Below are 27,622 nucleotides of genomic sequence, written 5' to 3'. Positions count from 1 at the left end.
TTTATGTGCCAAAATCAGCCCATGATTTCCTTTCTAATACCAGACAATTCAAACTGATAACAGTTTTCTGTTTTTATGGGATCTTTTGAACTTCAAGGTGTGGTACTTGAAAAATAGCCCATTGTGCTAGACAGAAGGAATCCTGCTTCGTAGTCTTTTTCAAGGAGGGGGCCCTATGTAACACACAGTGCCTTCTGCATATGCTTAAATGTGACACAGTGTTGAGTAATCATTTAATCTTATATTAATATAAATGTGGGGAAATGAGCCCTTCTCTGGGGCCTGGCTTCTAGTAAAATGGTCAGTGAAGGCTCTGCTTGCTAATCTGTTTAGCCTGAATTTCCTGTTTATTTTAACTTGTGGACAGTGATGTGATCCTATAGCTAAACACCAAGAATAACACTCAGGAACTTAGATGGCTAATTTCAGTCAATTGTGAGTGTTGTGAAGTAGTGGCCTGAAAATTCTATCCCCCAATATGGAGAATAGTCTCATAGTGGGCAGTAAAGAGGAACAGAAAAAAAAAATACCTGCACCAAGATGTTAAAAATCTCTTTTAGCTACAGCTGGCAATGCCTAGTCAAATATCAGCAACCTTTTATGTTGGTGGGGAAACATAAGGAAACTAACTAACTAGAAGCATCAGCCTTAGAGCCACTGTCTGCAGGGAATAGCCACTGTTTCCAGTGGAACAGCTAATTGAGTATGCTTCATTGCATAGATACTGCCTTTAGGGAAATGGTCTGCTTTCAGGCTTTAAACTGTTATTGATTGAATCAAAGCCAGCTTCAGATATTTCTCATTGATTCTATTGTACCAACATGTGTGTCCTGTTGATGCAATGTGCTTAGACCCAAAGTTTCAAGTATTAACCTATCTCTTTAAGAAATACTGTAAGTGGCTGAGCAAAAATATTGAGTGATTTGGATTGCTTATTTGTTCTCTCTCAAGTAGGGCTTTTTTATTTTATAGCTGCTGATCAAGCTGCAGAATAAAAACCATTGTCTGGAAGGGCTCTAATTAAAAAACATTGTGATTTTTGCATGCTTTTGCTTTTGACTGCCAGTATTTCATACAATTCCCATAGGCAAACATTTGGGAAGCACTTGTAAACATCAACTGACTCAGCAGAATCTGAGGTGTTGGGAAAAAAAAACAAAAAAGCCTAGAGTTTTCCATTCTGGCACTCAAAAATAGGACACTCAGTATTGAAGAATGCTTTGGAAAACTAATAAAATGTGTCCAAATTAAACTTCACTTTTACAGACAGACCTGATAAATCTCTCTCAGCAAAAGGCCCCGGTAATGTTTTTTGGAAAGTAAATTTTTAAGTGCCTTTCTGAGCTGAACTCTGACACCTTTTTTCACATTACTAGTAAGAGAAAATCTGATGATCAGTGGATTTTGCAATCTCAGATGTCTATGTGGATTTTATAACCTTTATGGAATTCAGTCATCTAGTTAGGGAGTGTATTTTTAGGAAAGATACGCAGAAAATTGGAGATACATTTCACTGTTGGAAAATAAATGGCCACAGGTTCTGTAAGGAAATCAGATGACAATGGAAGAGAACTTTTGTGTTACCATCATGAAAAAGAGTTGAAGTCTTACTGGTACTTAAACTACTTTTTTTTCCCCTCCATTTTAAAAAAACCTCTGGTGCTTATTAAGTATTTGAAAATCACTTGAGTTGCCTCATTTCATGAATCCCATTTGTGCAAGTTATCAACAAGTTAATGAAGAAACTATAACAAAACCAGATCACAGTGAGCTAAGAAAATAAACTGCAAAGTGAACAAATGCCTTCCAAGATACTGCTATAGATATCTTTTCTGGCACTGTATTTAATTGCTAATAACTTTGATGCAGTTTATTAAAACAGAGCTCTTTACTGCCAAGTACAGGAATAAAAAGGTGTCTGGAAAATCTTTGGTTGCTTAGCTTTGTATGGGAGGACAACTTTGGGAAGTAACCTTTAATTCAATACTAATTTTGCCAGTAAAGCTGCTTGGCATTTTGTCCCTCAAATAATTCTGAGCCCTCTTTGTTAATCACTGTTATTAATTTCAAGATTGTGGTGAGAAACCATGAATTTTTTTGGACTGAAGACAACTTTGGTCATACTCTTCTTTTGTACGTATAAGCGTGTGCACGGTTGCATAATCATGCCCTTTCCTTGTAAATTTTTGTTCCTTTGCATTCAGGATGGACATGTGGTATAACACATTCTGAGTGTTATACCTTTAGTGAGAACCAGCCAATGATGATATTTCCTTTAATGCAGTGTTTTCCTATTAATTTCTGTAATAATAAAGTGCTGAGGCTTCAACCGGACAAAATTATCAAAATAGTTCAGTTCAGGAGATGTTGTATGGTGCACTAAGTATTTTTGTTCAAGCCTTTTATCAATTCCTGTCATTGTTATCACACTTCAGCTATCTGTAGGTTTCTATATAAACCAGCTGAGCTGGTTTGCTCTAAAGAGTTGGCAGAGATCAGCATCTCCAGATCATGGCTCTTGTTTTCTCAGATAGTAAGTGTAATGAATTATACTTTGAATTATCTCAGCTAGATAAGAAACCTGAAGAAATGCTGCCACCAGTTTGTACTGTGTGATAGAGTATAGGACAGAGAGGTGCAAACTAACAGGGCATAGTGCAGCTCTTGCTGTGTCTTTTAGGCCAGTTTCAACAACTGTTTAGTTTGCTCACGCTTGGGAGCAACCTTTTGTGCATACGATCTGCCTTTCTGCAGTTTCTTGATTGCCACGCAGCTGTTGCCTTGCAATTCTGAAGCCAGACCTGGATGCTCTTCCCTGAGGAGTCGCATGCTCCAGTGCCTCCTGTAAATGTCCTGAGTCTCCTGTGTTGCATGTAGACTGCACCTGTGAATTGCAGTCACACTTAAATTAGAGCAGTAAACACTGCTGTTTATCAGAGGCAGATTTGGAAGGAGTCAGGCCCTATCTGTCTCAAGAGCTGATTCAGACTGCCCGATTCTGATGGAAGTTGTGTCAGTTGCTCCTGATTGTGCCTGAAATAAAAAGGATTTAGGTCAGATTTTGCAGCTAATACAACTGCCTACTCAAAACCTCCCATGAGATCCTAAACTGGTCACTGTTGTTTTTAGGACCATTAGTTAATGAAAATGCGCTACAGGGTGTAGTCAGTAAGAACAGGTGCAATATGTACATTGAATTAATGGTGAGGAAATGGATCCCTTTTTCCTCCTCAAATAATGGAAGAAGGACAGTGGGTAGATTATAGGGGTATAATGCTCCTTCCTTTCTCATCAGCTTGCAGGATTTCTTCTTTTGTTGGGTACAGTTTTAAGTTACCTATTTTTTAAAGACTTGGACAACTTTTCTGGAGTCAAGTTATTTAAGAAATTACTTGGGACAGTTAGTATTTGAGTGAATTAAACTTTGATCTTCATGAACTTCTTCCTGACTACAAAACTGGGTTTGAAAACTAGGGAATGAAGGAGAACAAGATATTGGAGAAATACCAGGGGAATCTCCAACTTTATAATCTCGCTGGTAAGTGAAATGAAGTGAGAGCTGAATCTGTGAGCCCTTTCACAATATGTCGATATTTATGAAGCCCAAGTATCCAGCACTATAGTTTTGCACAATTTCACGGCAATGTATAGACATTTGAAAGTGGTGCAGTCTCTTCTCTTACCTCATTCTACTTTGAGACTGTCAAATATATTTTCTAAAAATAAAAGAAGTGGAAACTGTTTCAGTTGACTTGCTTTTCCTCTGCTTTTATATACTGTGCTTCTCTAATAGAAAGGTGTTAGTCCAGATGAAAGACTGATTCCTCTGAAGGAATGTCATGTACAACATTAACAGGCTTTTGTGCATTATTGGAATCATTAAATATAGTCCAGAGATGCTTCAGTGGAAACACCACTTGTAAACAATATCTGGGATCTATTTAGCCAGGGCTGCTAGACAGCATGCAGACTGCAGCACCATAATGTGTTGTGTGGACTTTGAAGACAATTGCAGAAACAAAGTGCTAAAAATGGTCAGAGCAAAAAGTAACAGCTGTGTGTACCAGGCTCTAATCTGACTCAGATGTGAAACCAAGAAATGGATAAACATATATCTGTGATTCTCTTGGTAATGAATTTCAGCATTATCTCGAAATGAACAAGCAAAAAATGAACAAGATTATCATCCTCTAGTGTTATGTCTTTTGAGATTTTCTCTCATGCATTCCCTATATCCACACTTTTCGAAGTCACCTGCTGTTGTGATGCCTGTTATTTGAAGTAACAAATAAGAACTCTTCAGTAGTAAAATCCTTACTATCTCTGAAGTATTTGTCATCTCTGTTTCAGAGGAAATAATGTTCTGAAGTATGTGCAGAGTTCAGAGAATGTGCATATTCCAGATTTGCATCTATGAAAGGGGAACTAGAATGTGTGTGCTTCTAAGCATATGTACATGCTTGAACTGCAGTCAGTGCCTCATTTTCCTGGACTGAGTCCTTTGCTTTTGTATTCCTTCTGCAATAAGCTATGCACAAAGTAGCCCATGCAGACCAATATGATGCAGTTGCAGTCCAGAGGATGTAGTGAAAAGTCTGCTGTTTCCCAGTGCCAATTGTTCCCACAGAATGATCACACCCTTTTCTTGTAAAAATGTGTTTCTATGCATTTGGGTTCTCCTTGTTTGTATTGACAGTGAGGTCTGTGCTGCTGGGAACTGACCAGGACTGGAAAAAAAAAAATTAAAAATAATTTAAAATTAGTTGCTTTTCAGCCACCATATTGTTAGTCAACATACATGTTTAATGTAAGTATATGTAACTATAAGACATAAAAGATATCTATATCTTATATAACTGTAAGACATATTTTTATAGTCAACAACAGTGTTGACTATGCAACTGATTGTACTTAGAGGTTGGGAGGAGGAGGTGGTTATACTGGGGGAAGAGTGAGGCCAGCTGATGCCGTCAGTGTGCAGAACTCCTGGAGATGGGGAGGCTGCATTATGTGCCATCCATGAGATGGGGTAAGCACAGAAGTCTTGGGTCTCTACACATTGGTGACCTGGGGCTAGAACTTGAGCACAGCCACTAGAGGCAAAAGAGATGTGATCAAAGTAGACTACATCCTTCATGAAATATTTATGAAAAGGAGAATGGTAGCTTTTATTTTTTGGCTATCTGAAATAGTTGAAAGAGTTGTATCTTGTGAGAAGACCAAGTGGCTAGTCGCACTCTGGTCTGCTACAGGTATAAAATTCTTATACAGGTATAATTCTGGGACGCTTTGGACAGACCTTTGTCCAGGGTGAAAAATTGACCATCACTCAGCACTTTGTGCTGTACAGAAAGAATTTTAAGGGGAAGAGCTGTAAACAAAATATGACAGCTCCCAGTGACATACTTGGAAGAAGAAAAGGCCTTTCCCATACTGCTCCATCTATTATTTTCCAGTTGTTCCCTCAGTGGATCTCAAGTTGTTTTCATCCATCCTCTGGTTATGAAGCAGGCCCCTTGCAGAGTTGGCAGCTGATAGCATCGGCAGAAGGGCAAAAGCGTAAGTTGTGTTCTGCAGATCTTATAACCTTGTGTCATACTTAATCTGTAGAGATGACTCAACTGAATCATGTCCTTGGTGTTACCCACCAGGAAAATGCCCAGTAAGGTTTTTCCCAACAATGGTGAACATTTCCAAGCTTTGGTCCACCAGTACAGAGTAGAGATGTGTGCCAATGCCTTCCTAAGTGAATTCATTATAAATTCAACAGCAGAAAGAAAATTGATGGGGACATCAGAGAAAGTCAGAGCCTCTGGAGAACTGCTTCTGAAGTTAAACACAATGGCAAAGCTCCCACTGAAAATGCAGCCCCACACTGCACTGTGTTGTAAAGTGACTCACCCTTCTGGCTGCTGCAAAGCATTCTTCATAGCTTTGATTTGCTGGAAGTGACAGGACATATCAGTGGCCAACACCATCTCAATCACTAGAGCTCTGAATTCTCTTTTGAATGGCATCACAATGAGAGCAGCAAGGAAAGAGAAGCACAAAACCCAGCATCAGACAAACTCCAGTTTCTTTTGTTGTCTATTTGCAAATTTTTGACAGCAATGCCTTTGTATGTAACTCTTTCTATTATCCCTCTTTCAGGGATGGGAAAGAGGATGAAGGATTTTCTATACAAACATAGAAGTGGGAGGGCTGCAAATTAAGCCAGGTGGCTGATCCTTGGTAGAGAAATCCTAGATGTTTTTTGAAGAGCATATTGGTATTAGTACTGCTTTCTCAATTAAGCACAAACTTCTTAAATTGATTTCTTTTATAGGGCATTCTTAGATGGAAGCTTCAGATTCATACTGGTCTATACTGGTCCATACTGGTTCCTACTGGTTTATACTGGTTTATACTGGTCCCGCAGGCGAACTGCATCGACTCGACGGCGCCGGCCGAGGCTGTGTTCGCGGGGGAGGTGAGGAAGATGACGGGGGAGAGGATGAAGCCCCAGGAGCAGCTGACGCTGGAGCCGTACAAGAGGGACCACGCCGTGGTGGTGGGGGTGTACAGGTCAGACTGGTTTATACTGGTTATACTGGGAGGGACTGGGAGGGGATTGGGGGGGACTGGGAGGGGACTGGGAGGGACTGGGAGGGACTGGGAGGGGATGGGGAGGGACTGGGAGGGGATTGGGAGGGACTGGGATGGACTGGGAGGGGATTGGGAGGGGACTGGGAGGGGATTGGGAGGGACTGGGAGGGGACTGGGAGGGACTGGGAGGGGATTGGGAGGGACTCGGAGGGACTGGGAGGGGATTGGGAGGGGACTGGGAGGGGATTGGGAGGGACTGGGAGGGGATTGGGAGGGACTGGGCGGGACTGGGAGGGACTGGGAGGGACTGGGAGGGGATTGGGAGGGACTGGGGGGGACTGGGAGGGGAGTGGGAGGGACTGGGAGGGACTGGGAGGGGCTGGAGGGGACTGGGAGGGACTGGGAGGGAACTGGGAGGGGATTGGGAGGGGACTGGGAGGGACTGGGAGGGACTGGGAGGGGACTGGGAGGGACTGGGAGGGGATTGGGGGGGACTGGGGGGGACTGGGAGGGGACTGGGAGGGACTGGGAGGGACTGGGGGGGACTGGGAGGGGACTGGGAGGGGACTGGGAGGGACTGGGGGGGACTGGGAGGGACTGGGAGGGGACTGGGAGGGACTGGGAGGGGATTGGGGGGGACTGGGGGGGACTGGGAGGGGACTGGGAGGGACTGGGAGGGACTGGGGGGGACTGGGAGGGGACTGGGAGGGGACTGGGAGGGACTGGGGGGGACTGGGAGGGACTGGGAGGGGGACTGGAGGGGATTGGGAGGGACTGGGAGGGACTGGGAGGGGATTGGGAGGCACTGGTAAGTGATACTGGGAGCACTGGTGGTGAACTGGGATGGGACTGGGAGCACTGGGAGGGACTGGGAGGGGATTGGGGGGGACTGGGAGGGACTGGGATCATACTGGGAGGGATTGGTGGTAACTGGTCCGTACTGGTCTGTAACTGGTCTGTACTGGTCTGTAACTGGTCCGTACTGGTCTGTACTGGTCTGTACTGGTCCATACTGGTCTGTACTGGTCCGTACTGGTCCATACTGGTCTGTACTGGTCCATACTGGTCTGTACTGGTCTGTAACTGGTCCGTACTGGTTTTGTCCCCAGGCCCCCCCCCAAGGAGAAATGACGTCACCACCCCCCCGCCCAGGGGGCGTGGCCTGACCCTCAGGAGGGGGCGGAGCCCCGAACAAGCCCCGCCCCCCCCCTCAGGGGGGTTGGAATTTGGGTCGAATTCGGGGGGTTTTTGGGGGGTGGGGGGAGGGGCAAAAATGGGGTTTTTTTTGGTTAATTAAAGACTGAAATTAATGAACGGAGGCGTTAATTGGAGGGGGAGGGGTTTATTTGGAGTGGGAGGAGCTTATTTGAAGGTGGGAGGGGCTTATTTGGGAGTGGGAGGAGCTTATTTGAAGGTGGGAGGGGTTTATTGGGGTGGGAGGGGCTTATTTAGGGAGTGGGAGGGGGTTTATTTGGGGTGGGAGGAGCTTATTTAAGGGTGGGAGGAGCTTATTTGAAGGTAAGAGGGGTTTATTTGGGGTGGGAGGAGCTTATTTGAAGGTGGGTGGGGTTTATTTGGAGTGGGAGGGGCTTATTTAGGGGTAGGAGGGGTTTATTTGGGAGTGGGAGGAGCTTATTTGAAGGTGGAGGGTTTATTTGGGGTGGGAGGAGCTTATTTAAGGGTGGGAGGGGCTTATTTAGGGGAGTGGGCGGAGTTTATTTTGGGTGGGATGGGTTTGTGGGGGGTGGGAGGGGCTTATTGGGGGTGGGAGGGGCTTATTTGAGTGGGAGGGGTTTGTGGTGGTGGGAGGAGCTTATTGAGAGTGGGAGGGGGTTGTTGGGGGTGGGCGGGGCCTGTTTTTGGCCCCTCCCCCCCTCAGACGAGCTCCCCCTGGGGGGTCACGAGGGGCTCCGGGGGCACCTGAGGGGGGGGAGGGGTCAGGGGGGGGAGGGGCCGAGTGGGGGAGGGGCCCTCACACACACTCGGCCCCTCCCCCCACATTTGGCCCCTCCCCCCTCCTTGTTGCCCCTCCGCCACCTTCAAGGAAACCACTCCCACCCCTCCCCCGTGGCCCCTCCCCCCCTCTTCCTGCCCCTCCCCCTTCCTGCCCCTCCCCCACCCCCAGAAAGACCCTCCCCCGGCCCCTCCCCCACCCTCTGCTCCTGAGGCCCCTCCCCCCAAAGCAGAGCCCCTCCCCCCATCTGAGACCACGCCCAGCCCCTCCCCCACCCCAGGGGCCCCTCCCCCTCCGAGGCTCCACCCCACTGCCCCGCCCCCACCCCGAGAATCAAGCCTGGCCCCTCCCCCCACCCTCGGGACCACTCCCGGCCCCTCCCCCACCTCTCGCCCCTCCCCCAACCTCAGAGACCTCCCTCAGAGCCCCTCTCCCACCTTAAAGCCCCTCCCCCACCCCCAGGACTGCTCCCAGCCCCTCCCCCACCCCCCGAACCACCTCCTGTCCCCTCCCCCACCTCTAGGGCCCCTCCCCCTTTAAGGCTCCACCCCCTGCCCCTCCCCCACCTCTTGCCCCGCCCCCAATCTCAGAGACCTCCCACACAACCCCTCCCCCACCCTCAGGACCACTCCCAGCCCCTCCCCCACCCCCAGAACAACCCCCCAGGCCCCTCCCCCACCCCCCAGCCCCCTCCCCTGAAACTCAGGCCCCTCCCCCACCCCTCAGGCCCCTCCCCCAGCCCTCAGGCCCCTCCCCTGCCCCCAGGCCCCTCCCCCACCCCTCACCTCCTCGTAGCCCCCCCAAGGCTCCACCTCCTCGTAGGGGTGTGGCCAATCCTCACCTGACGGGGGGGAGGGGCCGCAGGTGAGGGGTGGGGGGAGGGGCCACACCCCCCCGCCCCTCCCCCCACCCCCTGAAAATCCAAACTCACCCTTGGGGGGGTCCCAGGGGGCGGAGCCGTGGGTGGGGGAGGGGGCTCTGAGACCCCTGGGGGGTCACCTCGGGGGTGGGGGAGGGGCGTCTGTGAGACCCCGCCCCCTCCACCCCTCGTTTCCCCTCCCACACCCATTGGAGACCCCTCCCCCTTTTCCTGCCCCTCCCCCCTCACCTTCGTGGCCCCTCCCCCACCCTTGGGGTCTCCTCCTGCCCCTCCCCCACCCTCAAATCCCCATCCTGCCCCCTCCCCCACCCTCAGAGCCCCCACCCCCCCAAAAAACCCTCCCAGGCCCCTCCCCCACCCTTGGGGGTCCCCTCCTGCCCCTCCCCCACCCTCTAGGCCCCTCCCCCACCCTTCAGATTCTGCCCCTCCCCCACCCTCAGAGCCCCTCCCCCACCCTTCAGATTCTGCCCCTCCCCCACCCTTAGTGCCCCTTCCCCCACCCTCGAATCCCCTTCCTGCCCCTCCCCCACCCCCCAAGGACCGTCCTGCCCCTCCCCCTCCTCAGGTCCCACTGTCAGCCCCTCCCCCACCTTCAGAGCCCCTCCCCCACCCTCAGGGCCCCTCCCCCACTCTCCAACCCCCCTCCTGCCCCTCCCCCCTCCTCAGGTCCCGCCCCTTTCCCCTCCCCCACCCTTCGGATTACATTCCTGCCCCTCCCCCACCCTCAGAGACCCTCCCCCACCCTCAGGGCCCCTCCCCCACCCTCCAACCCCCCTCCTGCCCCTCCCCCTTCCTCAGGTCCCGCCCCTTTCCCCTCCCCCACCCTCAGGGCCCCTCCCCCACCCTCTATCCCCCCTCCTACCCCTCCCCCTCCTCAAGTCCCGCCCCCTTTCCCCTCTCCCCCTCCCCTCCCCCCTCACCTGGGGGGTGTCGGGCGTGGCCGCCAGGGGGCGCCGCCGCCGCCGCCCCCACCGGAAGTAGCAGAGCGCCCCCCCGAGGGCGGCCAGCAAAGCCCCGCCCAGCGCGCTCAGCGCCCCCTCCAGGACGGGAGGACCCTTCGCTTCCGCCGAGGCCTCCGGGCCGCCAGGGGGCGCCCACGGGGGAGGCGCCGCGTCCCGGGGACGCTCCTCGGGCGCCTCTGTGGGCGGGGAGGGGGAGGAAACGTCACTTCCGGTTCACTTCCGGGGGGTTTCCGGGCGACTTCCGGCCCCAAAATCGGGGCCTGAACCCCCAAAATCCTGGAATTTAACCCCAAAATTGGGCCCCGAACGCTAAAAATCTTGGAATTAAGTCCTAAAATCCTGGAATTGAGCCCCAAAATTGGCTCTGAATCCCCAAAATTCTGGAATTGAGCCCCAAAATCGGGCCCTCAACACCCAAAATTTCGATTCTGAACCCCCAAAAATCCCGGAATTGAGCCCAAAAATCTTGGAATTGAGCCTCAAAATCCTGGATTTGAGCCCCAAATTCGGGCGCTGAACCCCCAAAATTGGGGCCTGAAGACCCAAAATCCAGGAATTGAGCCCCAAAATCCGGGAATTGAGCCCCAAAATCGGGCCTTGAACCCCCAAAATCCTGGAATTGAGCCCCAAAATCTTGGAATTGAGACCCAAAATCCTGGAATTGAGCCCCAAAATTTGGACCCTGAACCCCAAAATCCTGGAATTGAGCCCCAAAATCGGGCCACGGACCCAAAAATCGTGGAATTGAGCCCCAAAATCGGGCCCTGAACCCCCAAAATTTGGACCTTGAACCCCAAAATCCTGGAATTGAGCCCCAAAATCGGACCCTAAGCCCCCAAAATTCGGACCCTGAACCCCCAAAATCTTGGAATTTAACCCCAAAATCCTGGAATTGAGCCCCAAAATCCGGGAATTGAGGCCCAAAATCTTGGAATTGAGACCCAAAATCCGGGAATCGAGCCCCAAAATCCGGGAATTAAGACCCAAAATCCGGGAATGGAGCCCCAAAATCCGGGAATTGAGCCCCAGAATCTTGGAATTGAGGCCCAAAATCCGGGAATTGAGGCCCAAAATCTTGAAATTGAGACCCAAAATCTTGGAATTGAGACCCAAAATCCTGGAATTGAGCCCCAAAATTTGGACCCTGAACCCCCAAAATTCCGGAATTTAACCCCAAAATTGGCTCTGAATCCCCAAAATCCTGGAATTGAGCCCCAAAATCGGGCCCTGAACCCCCAAAATTTGACTCTGAACCTGAAAATTTTAGACTCTGAACCCAAAAATCCCAGAATTGAGACCCAAAATTGGGCCCTGGACCCCCAAAATTCAGCCCTGAACCCCCAAAATCCTGGAATTTAACACCAAAACTCTGGAATTGAGCCCCAAAATCCTGGAATTGAGCCCCAAAATGAGGCCGTGAACCCCCAAAATTGGGGCCTGGAGACCCAAAATCCCGGAATTGAGCCCCAAAATCCGGGAATTGAGACTCAAAATCCGGGAATTGAGCCCCAAAATCCTGGAATTGAGCCCCAAAGTCTGGAAATTGAGCCCCAAAATTAGGACTCCGAACCCCGAAATCCTGGAAATGAGCCCCAAAATCTTGGAATTGAGCCCCAAAATCGGGCCCTGAACCCCCAAAATCTTGGAACTGAACCCCAAAGTCTTGGAATTTAACCCCAGAATCTTGGAATTGAGCCCCAAAATTGGCTCTGAATCCCCAAAATCTTGGAATTGAGCCCCAAAATCGGGCCCTGAACCCCAAAACTGTGGAATTGAACCCCAAAATCCTGAAATTAAGCCAATAGTGAAGCCTCGAAGCAACAGCACCACAAACAAAATAGTGAAATATTACTGTGCTTCTGGATTTTAAAAATATCCAGGTTATTTCCATGTTACTCTGTAGACTGTGCATGTGTATACAACAGAGTTCACCAAATGGTTTGTCACAAAGCCTAATAGTTCTAATTCTGCTAGACTCTCCTAGATATAGAAGGAACTGACAATAACTGCCAATTCAAAGCAAATATTGACATGTAAATGCCAAAATACTTAGGTTTACTTGGTTTAAGTATCGCCATTGCTAATTCATCCTCATGGTGTTTACTCTAAGGCCAGATGGCTTATACTAATACTAATAAAAGTAAATGTAATCTATATTGCTTAGGGATAATATCCCAGAAGGGTGTGCTGCCATTCAGCAAGACCTGGACAGGCTGGAGGATTTGCAGAGAGGCACCTAATGAAGTTCAAGAAGGGCCAAGTGCAGAGTACCAAACTTGGAGAAGAATAACCCCAGGCACCTGTACAGGTTAGGGGCTCATCTGCTAGAAATGAGCTCTGCAGAAAAGGGCGTGAGGGTTCTGGTGGACAGCAAGAAGGCCAGTGGGATCCTGGGGTGCATTAGGAAGATCATTGCCAGCAGATTGAGGGAGGTGATCCTACCCCTATAGTCAGCCCTAGTAAGGCTGCATATGAAGTGCTGTGTCCCGTTCTGGGCTTGTCAGTTCAAAGAGAGACATGGAGCTCCTGGTGTGGGTCCAGTAGAGGGCTATAGAGATGATTAGAGGATGAGAGCATCTCTCCCACAAGGACCGACTGAGGGAACCAGGCCTGTTCAGCCTCGAGAAGAGATGTCTGAGAGGGGATCTTGTCAATGCATACAAATATCCTAAGGGCAGGCATAAGGAGGATAGAGCCAGACTCTTTTCATTGGTGCCCAGCTACAGGATAAAGGACAATGGGCACAAAGTGCAGCTTGAGTAGTTTTTATATTGAGAGTGACAGAGCACTGGAACAGGCTGCCCAGAGAGGTTGCGGAGTCTCCTTCTCTGGAGATAGTCAATCTCACCTGGACACAATCCTGTACAATCTGCACTAGATGAACCTGCTTTAGCAATGATCTCCAGAGGTGCCTTACAATCACATTTCATGGTTCTGTGATAACTAAAACCGTAAAAGTTGCATGCTTCTAAGAAGAGAAATAGGAACAAGAATCCAATAGACCATAATCCACCAGACAAAATTCTTCTAGTTCCTTGTTTTCTTTCTTTCCTGTACTGTCTCCTAATTTTTTTCTCTGTATGCATCTCTTTGTCCCACAATAAATACTTGAAATTATACTTAACTACATGAATAAAGGAGAATTTAATTTAACTAAATTGCAAATGATTTACAAAAACACATTTTCCCATCCATTTTACGGTGGAAGAGAATTGCTGCTTTAACATTTAAGAACATGGCATTTAGGAGTACATTAAAACCAAATACAAACCTATGTTTCATCGAGAAAAAAGGGAATAATTAGCATGACCATACACTGATATATTTTAGCTCTCTCAGGGCACTTAGAGATGCTGTTATCTTTTTTATTTTTGCTGTTAGAAATAGAAAAAAAAAAGAGAGAAAAATATAATCAAGAAAGTAAGTAAAATTCTTTTTTAATGATGTCTTTGTGTAGCAAGCTACAAATTACAGGACTCACAAGATAAATGGCCAGTGTTTTGTGTTTTCCAATTTACACAATTATAAAAGTAAAGATTTAGTTGAATAGCATGTGGTTCCCTTACTGAAAATTGTATTCTAATATATATGAAAAGAAGGACAAAGCTAAGGGAGCTATCATAATTTTTTTCATTTTCTGATTTTTAATAATTTTGTTTTGTAGTCGTTGTTCTTTTTAAAGGCATTGTTTTATATCAATAGCAAATATCTTACCCAGTTCTCTTGATTTATTACAAAGCTAACACTTCTAATTAAACCTTATAACAGAAATCTCTTTTCTAGACATGCCAAGTGCTGTTCTAATCCATTCCTTAATGAGGACTGTGCTTAACTTTGACAACCTAGATTTATTCATTTTTCTAACTTAAAATCTAAATACAAGCATAATTTCATTTAACTGGACCATATCATACCAATAAAACTGAGCTTTCAGCTCAGGATTTCATGGCTCCCCTTCACAAATTCAAGTGGACTAAGAGACATTTGCATATGAAGATGGGCAATTTATAGTATTTTTTTTCTTTTTAATTGAAACAAATTTGTTAATGTCAAAGTGCAGTTGTCAACCAACTATTTGTGGAGTGAGAACTAACCATTTGAAAGACACAATCATGTAAGAGTTCATGTCATTTATGTGTTGCATAGGGTCAGTAAAATAATGTTTTCTGTTTGCAACTGCAGTTGGTAATCACCACAAGGACAAGCTTTTTTACCTCATGGTCATATGTCCTGTGCTGGTGATACAGCATTTCAGTGTAACTGCTGTTGTTCAAAGCACAGATTTGCAAAGTCTTGCTTTCAAGTTATAGAAAAAGAAGATGCATTTGATGTTCTGGTTAATCAACAGTATGAACCACATTCATCTATTTTACTAAATCTTAAATATTAATACCCTCTTGTTTGTAGCTTGTTTGGGTAAACATTTTGAAGCTTCCAGGTATTGCTTCATGGCTAGTGTGTTATGTAAAAAAAATAGAGGTGCAGGTTAGCAAATTAATGCATGGATGGAACAAGAGCGGAGAAAGACACTATCTATCGTGTATATTACTATCAAAACTAGTTGCATTAAGCTAAGACTCTTTTATCTTTACTGTACTTACTTAAGGTTTTCCAAAATATTACAATTCTGTTTATTTTCAGGTATTTATGAATTTAATCAGTATTCTGTCATGAGAAAAGTCTGGAAATGAGATAATTTTTGAATTGTAGTGTATAGACTGTCATTTTTTACTTTTATTATCAGCAATTCTTTATGACAAAAACTTACTGAAGCCATTTACTTGGACTGTATTCTATATTTCAGCATTAGGTCTATTCTCTGTGGATCATTCAACATACCAAAACCAAAACTCACTCTTCTGCAAAGGGAAGAAAATTACAATTGTGTTTAGTTAATTTAGCATCTTTTATAATGGCTTCAAGTTCCTTTGAAAAAATGGTGATTTATAAATGAAAAATATTAAATTTTCAACTACTTACTCTTTAGTGAAATATATGAAAAATGTATTCAGGAAACATCAACGGTAATATATATAAAAATAAAATAAATAGATAAACAAAAAATTAAAAACATGACAGGACTAACATAATTGGGAACGGTATTTGCACATACTATGAAAACCTTTAGAAATACTATAAAAATCTTTAGAAATTCATGGTTGATTTACCTTATTCAAAACAATATTAAATAAATGCAAACTCAAAAAGGTTCAGTTGGTTAGAGTATGGTGCTAATAACACCAAAGTACATTCTTGCTGCTCTCTTATGAGTGAAGTGCATCACTCCATTTGCAACACACATCCTGCATGTATGTAGTAAAGCATGTATGAGTAGCAATAGGCCTGTTTACTTTATTATTATTTGCAGAGCTCTTCTAAAACTGGATGGCTTGCTCCAGGCTTGCTCATCAAATAAAATATTCTTACTTTTTGTTAGGTGTATTTCTTTTCAGGCTCTCCATTTCTCAGTTACCCTAATAGCACTTAAAATATCTGTTCCATGTTGAGCTCATCTTTTTTGATTGCAGTAATCACAGGCGTACACAGTCTTATACACAAGGTCTAGCTGATCATGTAGTACAATGTCACTTTTGTTTTCCTATCTGTACTTTGCCTCAAGCATCTCAGAAGTATATTTACCTTTTCTCAGGTATATCACAGTTATAACTCATAATCATCTTTTGATAAGTTAACACAGCTATTTCTTTCTTCCCTTCTGTTTTCCACCTAAAGAGACTTCAGCTTATAACAGTCATAATGGTGCAGGCCTCAACATCACACTCACCTCATAAAGCCCAGACATGTCATAATGGTGCAGGCCTCATCATCACACTGACCTCATAAAGACCAGACATGTCATAATGGTGCAGGCCTCCTCATGGCACTGACCTCATAAAGACCAGATATGTCATAATGGTGCAGGTCTCATCATCAAACTGACCTCATAAAGCCCAGACATGTCATAATGGTGCAGGCCTCATCATCCCACTGACCTCATAAAGCCCAGACATGTCATAATGGTGCAGGCCTCATCATCACACTGACCTCATAAAGCCTAGGCATGTCATAATGCTGCAGGCCGCATCATCACAGTGATCTCATAAAGCCCAGACATGTCATATTGGTTCAGGCCTCCTCATGGCACTGACCTCATAAAGCCCAGACACATCATAATGGTGCATGTCTCATCATGGCACTGACCTCGTAAAGCCCAGACATGTCATAATGGTGCAGGCCTCCTCATGGCACGGACCTCATAAAGTCCAGATATGTCATAATGGGGCAGGTCTCATCATCACACTGACCTCATAAAGCCCAGATATGTCATAATGGTGCAGGCCTCCTCATGGCACTGACCTCATAAAGTCCAGACATGTCATAAGGGTGCAGGCCTCATCACCACACTGACGTCATAAAGCCCAGACATGTCATAATGGCCCAGGCCTCCTCATGGCACTGACCTCATAAACCCCAGACATGTCATAATGGTTCAAGCCTCGTCATGGCACTCACCTCATAAAGCCCTGACACTTCATAATGGTGCAGGTCTCATCATCCCACTGACCTCATAAAGCCCAGACATGTCATAATGGTGCAGGCCTCATCATCACACTGACCTCATAAAGCCCAGACATGTCGTAATGGTGCAGGCCTCATCATCACAGTGATCTCATAAAGCCCAGACATGTCGTAATGGCCCAGGCCTCCTCATCACACTGACCTCATAAAGCCCAGACATGTCATAATGGTGCAGGCCTCCTCATGGCACTGACCTCATGAAGCCCAGGCATATCATAGTTGTGCTGACCTCATCATCACACTGGCCTCATAAAGCCCAGGCATGTCATAATGGTGCAGGCCTCCTCATGGCACAGACCTCATAAAGCCCAGACATGTCATAATGGGGCAGTCCTCATCATCACTGTCACCTCATAAAGCCCAGACATGTCATAATGATGCAAACCTCATCATCACACTGACCTCATAACGCCCAGACACGTCATAATGGTGCAGGCCTCCTCATCACACTGACCTCATAAAGCCCAGTCACCTCATAATGGTGAAGGCCTCCTCATGGCACTGACCTCATAAAGCCCAGACATGTCATAATGGTGCAGGCCGCAACATCACACTCACCTCATAAAGCCCAGACATGTCATAATGGTGCAGGCCTCATCGTCACAGTCACCTGATAAAGCCCAGACAACTCATATTTGTGCAGGTCTCATCATCACACTGACCTCAAAAAGCCCAGACATGTCATAATTGTGCAAGTCTCATCATGGCACTGACCTCGTAAAGCCCAGACATGTCATAATGGTGCAGGCCTCCTCATGGCACTGACCTCATAAAGTCCAGACATGTCATAAGGGTGCAGGCCTCATCACCACACTAACGTCATAAAGCCCAGACATGTCATAATGGTGCAGGCCTCCTCATGGCACTGACCTCATAAAGCCCAGACATGTCATAATGGCGCAGTCCTCATCATCACACTGACCTCATGAAGCCCAGACATGTCATAAAGGTTCAGACCTCCTCCTTCACTGCCCTCATAAAGCCCAAATATGTCATAATGGTGCAGGCCTCATCATCACAGTGACCTCATAAAGCCCAGACATGTCATAATGGCCCAGGCCTCCTCACGGCACTGCCCTCATAAAGCCCAGACATGTCATAATGGTGCAGGCCTCATCATCACAGTCACCTCATAACGCCCAGACACGTCATAATGGTGCAGGCCTCATCATCACAGTGACCTCATAAAGCCCTGGCACGTCAAAATCGTGCAGGCATCATCATCACACTGACCTCATAAAGCCCAGACATGTCATAATGGTGCAGGTCTCATCATGGCACGGACCTCATAAAGCCCAGACATGTCATAATGGTGCAGGCCTCCTCATGGCACTGACCTCATAAAGCCCAGACATGTCATAATGGTGCAGGCCTCATCATCACACTGACCTCAAAAAGCCCAGACAAGTCGTAATGCTGCAGGACTCATCATGGCACTGACTTCATAAAGCCCAGACATGTTTTAATGGCCCAGGCCTCCTCATGGCACTGACCTCATGAAGCCCAGACATGTCATAATAGTTCAGGCCTCCTCTTGTCACTGCCCTCATAAAGCCCAGATATGTCATAATTGTGCAGGCCTCATCATCACACTGACCTCATAAAGCCCGGACATATCATAATGGTGCAGGCCTCCTCATGGCATTGCCCTCATAAAGCCCAGACATGTCATAATTGTGCAGGCCTCATCATCACACTGACCTCATAAAGCCCAGACACGTCATAATGGTGCAGGCCTCATCATCACAGTGACCTCATAAAGCCCTGACACGTCATAATGGTGCAGGTCTCATCATGGCACTGACCTCATAAAGCCCAGACATGTCATAATGGCCCAGGCCTCCTCATGGCACTGACCTCATAAAGCCCAGACATGTCATAATGGTGCAGTCCTCATCATCAAACGGACCTCATGAAGCCCAGACATGTCATAATGGTGCTGGTCTCATCATGGCACTGACCTCATAAAGCCCAGATATGTCATAACGGTGCAGGTCTCATCATGGGACTGACCTCATAAAGCCTTGACATGTCATAATGGTGCAGGCCTCATCATCACACTGACGCCATAAAGCCCAGACACGTCATAATGGTGCAGGACTCATCATCACAGTGACCTCATAAAGTCCGACATGTCATAATGGTGCAGGCCTCATCATCACACTGACCTCATAATGCCCAGACACGTGATAATGGTGCAGGCCTCATCATCACAGTGACCTCATAAACTCCAGACATGTCATAATGGTGCAGGCCTCATCATCACAGTGATGTCATAAAGCCCAGACATGTCATAATGGTGCAGGCCTCCTCATGGCACTGACCTCATAAAGCCCAGACATGTCATAATGGTGCAGGCCTCCTCATGGCACTGACCTCATAAAGCCCAGACATGTCATAATGGTGCAGGCCTCCTCATGGCACTGACCTCATAACGCCCAGACACGTCATAATGGTGCAGGCCTCATCATCACAGTGACCTCATAAAGCCCAGACATGTCATAATGGTGCAGGCCTCATCAGGGAACTGACCTCATAAAGCCCACACATGTCATAATGGCCCAGGCCGCATCATGGCACTGACCTCATAAAGCCCAGACATGTCATAATGGTGCTGGTCTCATCATGGCACTGACCTCATAAAGCCCAGACATGTCATAATTGTGCAGGCCTCATCATCACACTGACCTCATAAAGCCCGGACATATCATAATGGTGCAGGTCTCCTCATGGCATTGCCCTCATAAAGCCCAGACATGTCATAATGGTGCAGGCCTCATCATCACAGTGACCTCATAAAGTCCGACATGTCATAATGCTGCAGGCCTCATCATCACACTGACCTCATAATGCCTAGACACGTGATAATGGTGCAGGCCTCATCATAGTGACCTCATAAACTCCAGATATCTCATAATGGTGCAGGCCTCATCATCACACTGACCTCATAAAGCCCAGACATGTCATAATGGTGCAGGTCTCATCATCACAGTGATCTCATAAAGCCCAGACATGTCATAATGGTGCATGTCTCATCATGACACTGACCTCATAAAGCCCAGACATGTCATAATGGTGCAGGCCTCCTCATGGCACTGACCTCATAAAGGCCAGACATGTCATAATGCTGCAGGTATTGTGGGAAAAGATGGTATTCCAGTGAGATTTAGAGCTCATATTCTGGCTATTTCTGTTCATTATAAATTCAAGACCATTTTCACACTAGCCTGAAGTATTTTCTCCTAGGGACAAATATATATATCTTTCCCAATATCTTGCAATATTTCAGCCCTGAGACGGTTACAGGGTGAGATGTTTTCCATTGATCACTTGGTGTATAAGAGAAATAATGATTTTATTTACATCTAGTGGTAATTGTGTATAAATGGAGCACAGACACTCCATCTTGAAACCTCAACTCTTAAAAGAATTCCACAGCACACGGAGATGATACATGTCACTGCATAACTGCTGCTTTGCTTTCTCATGGGGTAACCGCAGTTCTTTAGCAAGTTAAAGCAGTAGCTTATGCAATCAGAGATGAAGATTTAGCAATCCCTTTGGATATGGGGATACTACTTAAATATGTATGGCTATAAAAGATATCTGCATATATTCTCAACAGGGCTCTATATTTTTGCATCTTAAATTTTATTTAAGGAAGACTCAGTTGGTGATTGGAAAAACAAACCAACTAAGATTTGTGATAACTTTTTCCAGACATCTAAGAAACTTAAGGCCCTAGATTGCATTTTTAAAATCAACAGGGATATTTTAGAGTTTAAATCTCTTTGAAATTTAAAGGGGCATAGACCTTTGAGTGCTTAAAGGTGTCGAGAGTTTAGGAACAGTTGCAGTCCCTGAGTGCTGGCAAACATGACATCCCACAATCATAACAATCATAACCCATAACTCATTGCCATCACTCCTCAGATAAGCATGGTTTCTTAAATTACAGTAACAACTTGCCTATGATGCTCTGTTCTTACCCTATATTTGTTTCAAATTTCTACTCCCTTGTCAGTATTTCCTTTCATTTTCTGTTTTGGAGTACTATCAGCCATTCTCTGCAGTGACTTCTCATTTGAAAATTGGTCATACATAGTGATACCCTACATGCACTTGTACTTATTATGTGATACTCAGAACACATGAGAACATGAAGGGTTGAATGCCACCCTTAATCACAAAGCATTTTCAGACAGTGACTCTAGAAGAGAGTCTGGAAATGAGTGGGAGCTAGGTGTCTCCAACCCAGCCTTGTGAGGACTGTTAGGCATCAGTTGTATCACTGTAGCAACTAAAAATAGTCTGGAAAAGCTTTACTAGTATCACTTGTTCTTTTTAGTGAATCGGGGCTTCAGGCAAACAGTATTTGAAACTTGTTCCCAAGTGTTTCTGTAACAACAAGATAAAATTATTTTGAGATGTCTAATTACTGATTTTTGTGCATGTTTGTGTGCTTGTTTGAGCAGAAAAAAGTCACATTAAACACTTTCTTGGATACTCTCATGTCTGATCCCCCGCCACAGTGTCTAGTGTGGTTACCACTTCTGCATCGACTGGCAAATGTTGAAAATGGTAAGTAAGAGACGCTGCCAAAACGGAGTTACAAGAGTAAACTTTTGTGTGATAATTTCCTCATTCTGTAGATGGTTTTGTAGAAGCTACTGTGCTTGGGTTCATTGACTACATGTGCAATTTTTACAGTGACTGGTAAAATATTTGAAGAAGTCTGTTGGTCATTCAGCCAGGAATGTGGCTTGAATTTTGCTATGCTCAGAAAATTAACCTGATCATGTCCTCTCCTCCTGTGCTCTGGACCAGCAGAGAGCAATAGGACTTGATCCATTCACACACTTCTATTTGGTAAACTGTCAAGACCACAACTTTCACTAGCTATGACATATGGCAGCAGAGAAGAAACAGCTTGGCAGTTTCCATTCCTGCAGTATTCTTGGCAGGAGATGTCCAGTGCAGTGCAAAATACCAACCAAAAGGTCCTTATGAAGGATCTCCTCCTACGCCTACATTGCCAGACCATATACTTTGAAGAGGAAGTTCTGGATTCATCCTTATCCTTTGCATGTGTGGAAGATGAGGATTTAACTGTGAGATGCCTCTTTCGCCTCAAGGGTTGTCTTTTCCCAAAATGAGTAGATCACAGATTTTAGGATAGAAAGGGACCGTGAAGATGAACTCATTTGATTAATGCCCAGTGCCTGTTGCATGTCCCTGGACAGTATCATCTTCTTCAGCCTTCCAACTTCTTGAGCACCTGGGGAAAAGTTCACAGACTCACAAGTGTAGTCCCCCAGCCAAACCTTTCATATACCATTGCTATAGAAGGTGCTGCCACACTGAAAGTGCAGAGGCAGAGCTAGAGGCTTGTGCATCTCATCTCACTGTGTGCGCCACCAAATTGCAGCCCACAAACTCTGTACAGTTCCTCGTATAGTTCTGGAGAAGTTCCCCAGCTCCAATGCAGATGGCTTCTGCTGTCCAGAAGGATCAGAACTGCCAATATTAAATAGAAAAAACCCCATGAGACAGGAAATGCCTTTTTACTGTCTTATATGTCAGCATGTAATGTGGCATTTCTTGCTCACGGTCATCAAGACGCAGTGATTCTGGTAGTCATTATTCCAAGACTTTAAATCTAGAAAAAAGAAGAAAGTTTTAAAATGGAGGAAATTTATACCAAAAAATTGAAATATTAGTTTAACAAGATTAATAGATTTTTCAAACAATTTTACCACTCAACATTTTGCCTCGGAGGTTGTTGTGTAAGGGGCTTGTTAAATATTTCTGTGTTGTTGCTCCCTTGAAGGTTTACCTCAAGCATAACTGAAGCTTTGGGACACTGGAAAAAGAAGTGTGGGACAGAAGGAAAAAAAGATCATATATAGTCATCCTGTTAGGCAATAGAAATATTTATACCATACTTCCAACAAGAAAATGGGGCTGGTGGAAGGGGAGGTGTGCATCTATTTTTTGTTGATAAAAGGAAAAGGAGAAAGTTGCATGTGTTTTTGTACTGAATAAATCCCTCTTACACTGAAAGGCACCGAGGTGGGTAAGGTGATGTTCCCAGTCATTTTTGGCTACAGAGCAACCCATTTACCCCACCTGCTTCAAGCTCTTGTCATCCATCTCTGTCCCTCACCAGCTTCACGGTTTTTCCTAGCCTAGAGCACTAACCCCTCCTGCTGCAAAATTCTGGCAAGAAATTAAAACCCTGACATCCTCAGCACATACAAATGCTCTCAGACTGAACCTTAAAACAGAAAAGCAGAAGGTGCCTGGGAACGAGGAGATGTTCAGTACCCTGTGGTAAATTGGGTACATGCTGTAGTGAGGAGAGAGGAACAGAAATAACGCTATTGCCAGGAAGGTGTTTCAAAATATCTCAGTTGGTGCCTTAGTGTGCTCAGTGACTTGCATCCTTGTCATATCTGCTTCTGAACAGAGAGCAGGACCACATAGATCCCCTTCAGTGGCCAGCTCTCCAAATCTGGGCATCCAAAGCCAAGTGTTCAACACTATAAATAGGTACCTAAATGACACCAGTTGTACAGATGAGACAGCAGTAATTAAGAGACAATGACATGCCTAAGGACAGTTTTGTGCTTTCAGTAATCAGACAACTGAGTTTGACTTTTCCTCCAATGTGCATCACTTCAGCTCCTTACAACACAACAAAACATTCAGCTATCCTCAATAATGCAGCTGAAGGGTTTTCTCTCTAAAGGGACACAACGCGGCTCCCAGTTCATCCCAGTTCAAACCAGTGACCCCCCAGTTCAAAACAGTGACCTCCCAGTGCTCCCAGTTCATCCCAGTGATCCCCCAGTGACCCCCCAGTTCATCCCAGTGACCCCCCAGTTCATCCCAGTGCCCTCCCAGTTCATCCCAGTGACCCCCTAGTTCATCCCAGTGACTCCCCAGTTCATCCCAGTGACCTCCCAGTTCATCCCAGTTCATCCCAGTGACCCCCCAGTTCATCCCAGTGACTCCCCAGTTCATCCCAGTGACCTCCCAGTTCATCCCAGTTCATCCCAGTGACCCCCCAGTTCATCCCAGTCCCCTCCCAGTTCATTCCAGTGCCCTCCCAGTCCATCCCAGTGACCTCCCAGTGCTCCCAGTTCGTTCCAATCCCCTCCCAGTTCATCCCAGTGACTCCCCAGTTCATCCCAGTGACTCCCAGTCCATCCCAGTGACTCCCCAGTTCATCCCAGTCCCCTCCCAGTTCATTCCAGTGCCCTCCCAGTCCATCCCAGTGACCTCCCAGTGCTCCCAGTTCGTTCCAATCCCCTCCTAGTTCATCCCAGTGACTCCCCAGTCCATCCCAGTGCCCTCCCAGTCCATCCCAGTGACCCCCCAGTCCATCCCAGTGCCCTCCCAGTCCATCCCAGTGACCCCCCAGTTCATCCCAGTCCCCTCCCAGTTCATCCCAGTGACTCCCCAGTTCACCCCAGACCCCTCCCAGTCCATCCCAGTCCCCTCCCAGTCCATCCCAGTTCATCCCAGTCCCTTCCCAGTTCAACCCAGTGACCCCCCAGTTCATCCCAGTTCTCTCCCAGTGCTCCTTGTCCCCTCTCCCAGTGCTCCCAGTTCATCCCAGTCCCCTCCCAGTTCATCCCAGTCCCCTCCCAGTTCACACCAGTTCTCTCCCAGTGCTCCCAGTCCCCTCTCCCAGTGCTCCCAGTACTCCAAGTCCCCTCCCAGTTCACCCCAGAGCTCTCCCAGTGCTCCCAGTTCATCCCAGTCCCCTCCCAGCTCACCCCGTTGCTCTCCCAGTGCTCCCAGTACCTTGTCCCAGTGCAAACTGGGCGGGGGGTTCCCCCCCCGGGCCACACAAACCAGTTTGAGCGTCTGCCCCGCCCGGACCTGCGGGGACTCCAGGCCTTCGATACTGGGAGCACTGGGAGGGACTGGGAGGGCACCGGGGGTTAACTGGAGGGACTGGGAGGGACTGGGAGGGGACTGGGAGGGGATTGGGAGGGACTGGGAGGGACTGGGAGGGGATTGGGAGGGACTGGGAGGGACTGGGAGGGGACTGGGAGGGACTGGGAGGAGACTGGGAGGGGACTGGGAGGGACTGGGAGGGACTGGGAGGGGACTGGGAGGGACTGGGAGGGGACTGGGAGGGACTGGGGGGGACTGGGAGGGACTGGGAGGGGATTGGGAGGGACTGGGAGGGGATTGGGAGAGACTGGGAGGGACTGGGAGGGGATTGGGAGGGATTGGGAGGGACTGGGAGGGACTGGGAGGGACTGGGAGGGGATTGGGAGGGGATTGGGAGGGACTGGGAGGGGATTGGGAGGGACTGGGATGGACTGGAGGAACTGGGAGGGAACTGGGATGAACTGGGAGGGACTGGGAGGGACAGGGAGGGGATTGGGAGGGACTGGGAGGGACTGGGGTGATTTTGGGCTGATTTTGAGGGATTTTGGGGCTATTTTGGGTCATTTTGGGGTGATTTTGGTCAATTTTGGGGTGTTTTGGGGCAATTTTGGGGGATTTTGGGAGGGTTTGGGGGTATTTTGGGGCGATTTGGGGGATTTTGGGGGATTTTGGGGGATTTTCTGCTGATTTGGGGGTATTTTTGGGGTATTTTGGGGTGATTTTAGAGGATTTTGGGGTGATTTGGGGTGATTTTGGGGTAATTTTGGGGTGATTTGGGGGGATTTTGGGGTGATTTTGGGGTGTTTTGGGGTGATTTTGGTCAATTTTGGGGTATTTTTGGGCTATTTTAGGTCATTTTGGGGTGATTTTGGTCAATTTTGGGTTGATTTTGGCTGATTTGGGGTGATTTTGGGGTATTTTGGTGTGATTTCGGGGTGATTTTGGGGGATTTGGGGTGATTTTGGGGTGATTTTGGGGGATTTTGGGGTGATTTCGGGGTGTTTTGAGGTGATTTGGGGTATTTTGGGGTGATTTGGGGTGATTTTGGGGTGATTTTGGGGGATTTTGGGCTCACCCAGCACGTCCAGGCGCAGGTTTGGCCTCGGCCGGAGCCGCTCCCGCAGCGTTGGAGACGGAACAGAGCAGGAGGGACCCGAGATGGAGGGACCTGGGGTGAGACTGGGGGAACTGGGGTTACTGGGAGGCACTGGGAGGGGATTGGGAGGGACTGGGAGGGACTGGGAGGGACTGGTAGGGACTGGTAGGGACTGGGAGGGAACTGGGAGGGGATTGGGAGGGACTGGGAGGGACTGGGAGGAACTGGGAGGAACTGGGAGGGACTGGGAGGGATTGGGAGGGACTGGGAGGGACGGGGCGGGGACTGGGAGGGACTGGGAGGGGATTGGGAGGGACTGGGAGGGACTGGGAAGGGATTGGGAGGGGACTGGGAGGGACTGGAGTGGATTGGAGGGACTGGGAGGGACTGGGAGGGACATGGGAGGGACTGGAGGGGATTGGGAGGGGACTGGGAGGGGATTGGGAGGGACTGGGAGGGGATTGGGAGGGACTGGGAGGGACTGGGAGGGGACTGGGAGGGACTGGGAGGGACTGGGAGGGGATTGGGAGGGGATTGGGAGGGACTGGGAAGGGATTGGGAGGGACTGGGAGGGATTGGGAGGGACTGGGAGGGGATTGGGAGGGACTGGGAGGGGATTGGGAGGGACTGGGAGGGACTGGGAGGGGACTGGGAGGGACTGGGAGGGACTGGGAGGGGATTGGGAGGGACTGGGAGGGGACTGGGAGGGGACTGGGAGGGACTGGGACAAACTTGGAGTGACTGGGATGAACTGGGATGGACTGGGAGGGACTGGGGGGGACTGGGAGGGACTGGGAGGGGACTGGGGGGGACTGGGAGGGACTGGGAGGGGACTGGGAGGGACTGGGAGGGGACTGGGAGGGACTGGGAGGGACTGGGAGGGGATTGGGAGGGACTGGGAGGGACGGGGCGGGGACTGGGAGGGACTGGGACAAACTGGGAGTGACTGGGATGAACTGGGATGGACTGGGAGGGACTGGGGGGGACTGGGAGGGACTGGGAGAGGACTGGGAGCCACTGGGACAAACTGGAAGACCAGTAAAGGAGGGACTGGGATGGACTGGGACAAACTGGGAGGGACTGGGAGCCACTGGGATGGGGCCAGACTGGGTCATCCTGGTCCCTATTGGCCTCCAGTGGCTCATACTGGTCTGTACTGGTTTATACTGGTCTGTACTGGTTTATAGGAGTTTGTTGTGGTCTATACTGGTCTATACTGGTCTGTACTGGTCTGTACTGGTGCTCACCGGGCCGTGGCCTCGCTGGAGCTCAGTTTGGGGTGGGAACCCTCGAGCACCCGCACGGAGACGTCGGGGAGGGGCCGCCCCCCTGGCAGCCAAAAACGGCCCAAATCAGCCCAAAATCGGCCAAAATTACCCCAAAATTACACAAAATCACCCAAAATCAGCCAAAATCACCCCAAAATCAGCCAAAATCAGCCCAAAATCAGCCAAAATCACCCCAAAATCGGCCAAAATTACCCCAAAATCAGCCAAAATCAGCCCAAAATCGGCCAAAATTGAACAAAATTACCCCAAAATCACCCAAAATCAGCCAAAATTACACAAAATCAGCCCAAAATCAGCCAAAATTACCCCCAAATCACCCCAAAATCAGCAAAAATCACCCCAAAGATGAACAAAATCACCCCAAATCAC

General features: G+C 47.8%; 1 protein-coding gene and 1 long non-coding RNA gene across 2 annotated transcripts; both read right to left on the bottom strand.

The window, feature by feature from the left end:
* Positions 1 to 6,559: 6,559 nt before the first annotated feature.
* Positions 6,560 to 27,363, bottom strand: PRR36 (proline rich 36). The gene is made up of 2 exons (XM_064643614.1): positions 26,363 to 27,363; positions 6,560 to 7,286 (listed from the first exon to the last, which is right to left on the bottom strand). Exons 1-2 carry the CDS (start codon positions 27,107 to 27,109, stop codon positions 6,585 to 6,587), a joined length of 1,449 nt encoding a protein of 482 aa, XP_064499684.1. The 5' UTR covers positions 27,110 to 27,363; the 3' UTR covers positions 6,560 to 6,584.
* Positions 8,347 to 9,514, bottom strand: LOC135408457 (uncharacterized). The gene is made up of 3 exons (XR_010427616.1): positions 9,471 to 9,514; positions 9,325 to 9,380; positions 8,347 to 8,505 (listed from the first exon to the last, which is right to left on the bottom strand). It is a non-coding gene; the product is annotated as an uncharacterized LOC135408457 (long non-coding RNA).
* Positions 27,364 to 27,622: the final 259 nt, after the last annotated feature.

This window comes from Pseudopipra pipra, unplaced genomic scaffold (genome assembly GCF_036250125.1).
Source record: "Pseudopipra pipra isolate bDixPip1 unplaced genomic scaffold, bDixPip1.hap1 HAP1_SCAFFOLD_48, whole genome shotgun sequence".
NCBI classification, from domain to species: Eukaryota; Metazoa; Chordata; class Aves; order Passeriformes; family Pipridae; genus Pseudopipra; species Pseudopipra pipra.
This window is presented reverse-complemented; position numbering and strand designations above follow the sequence as displayed.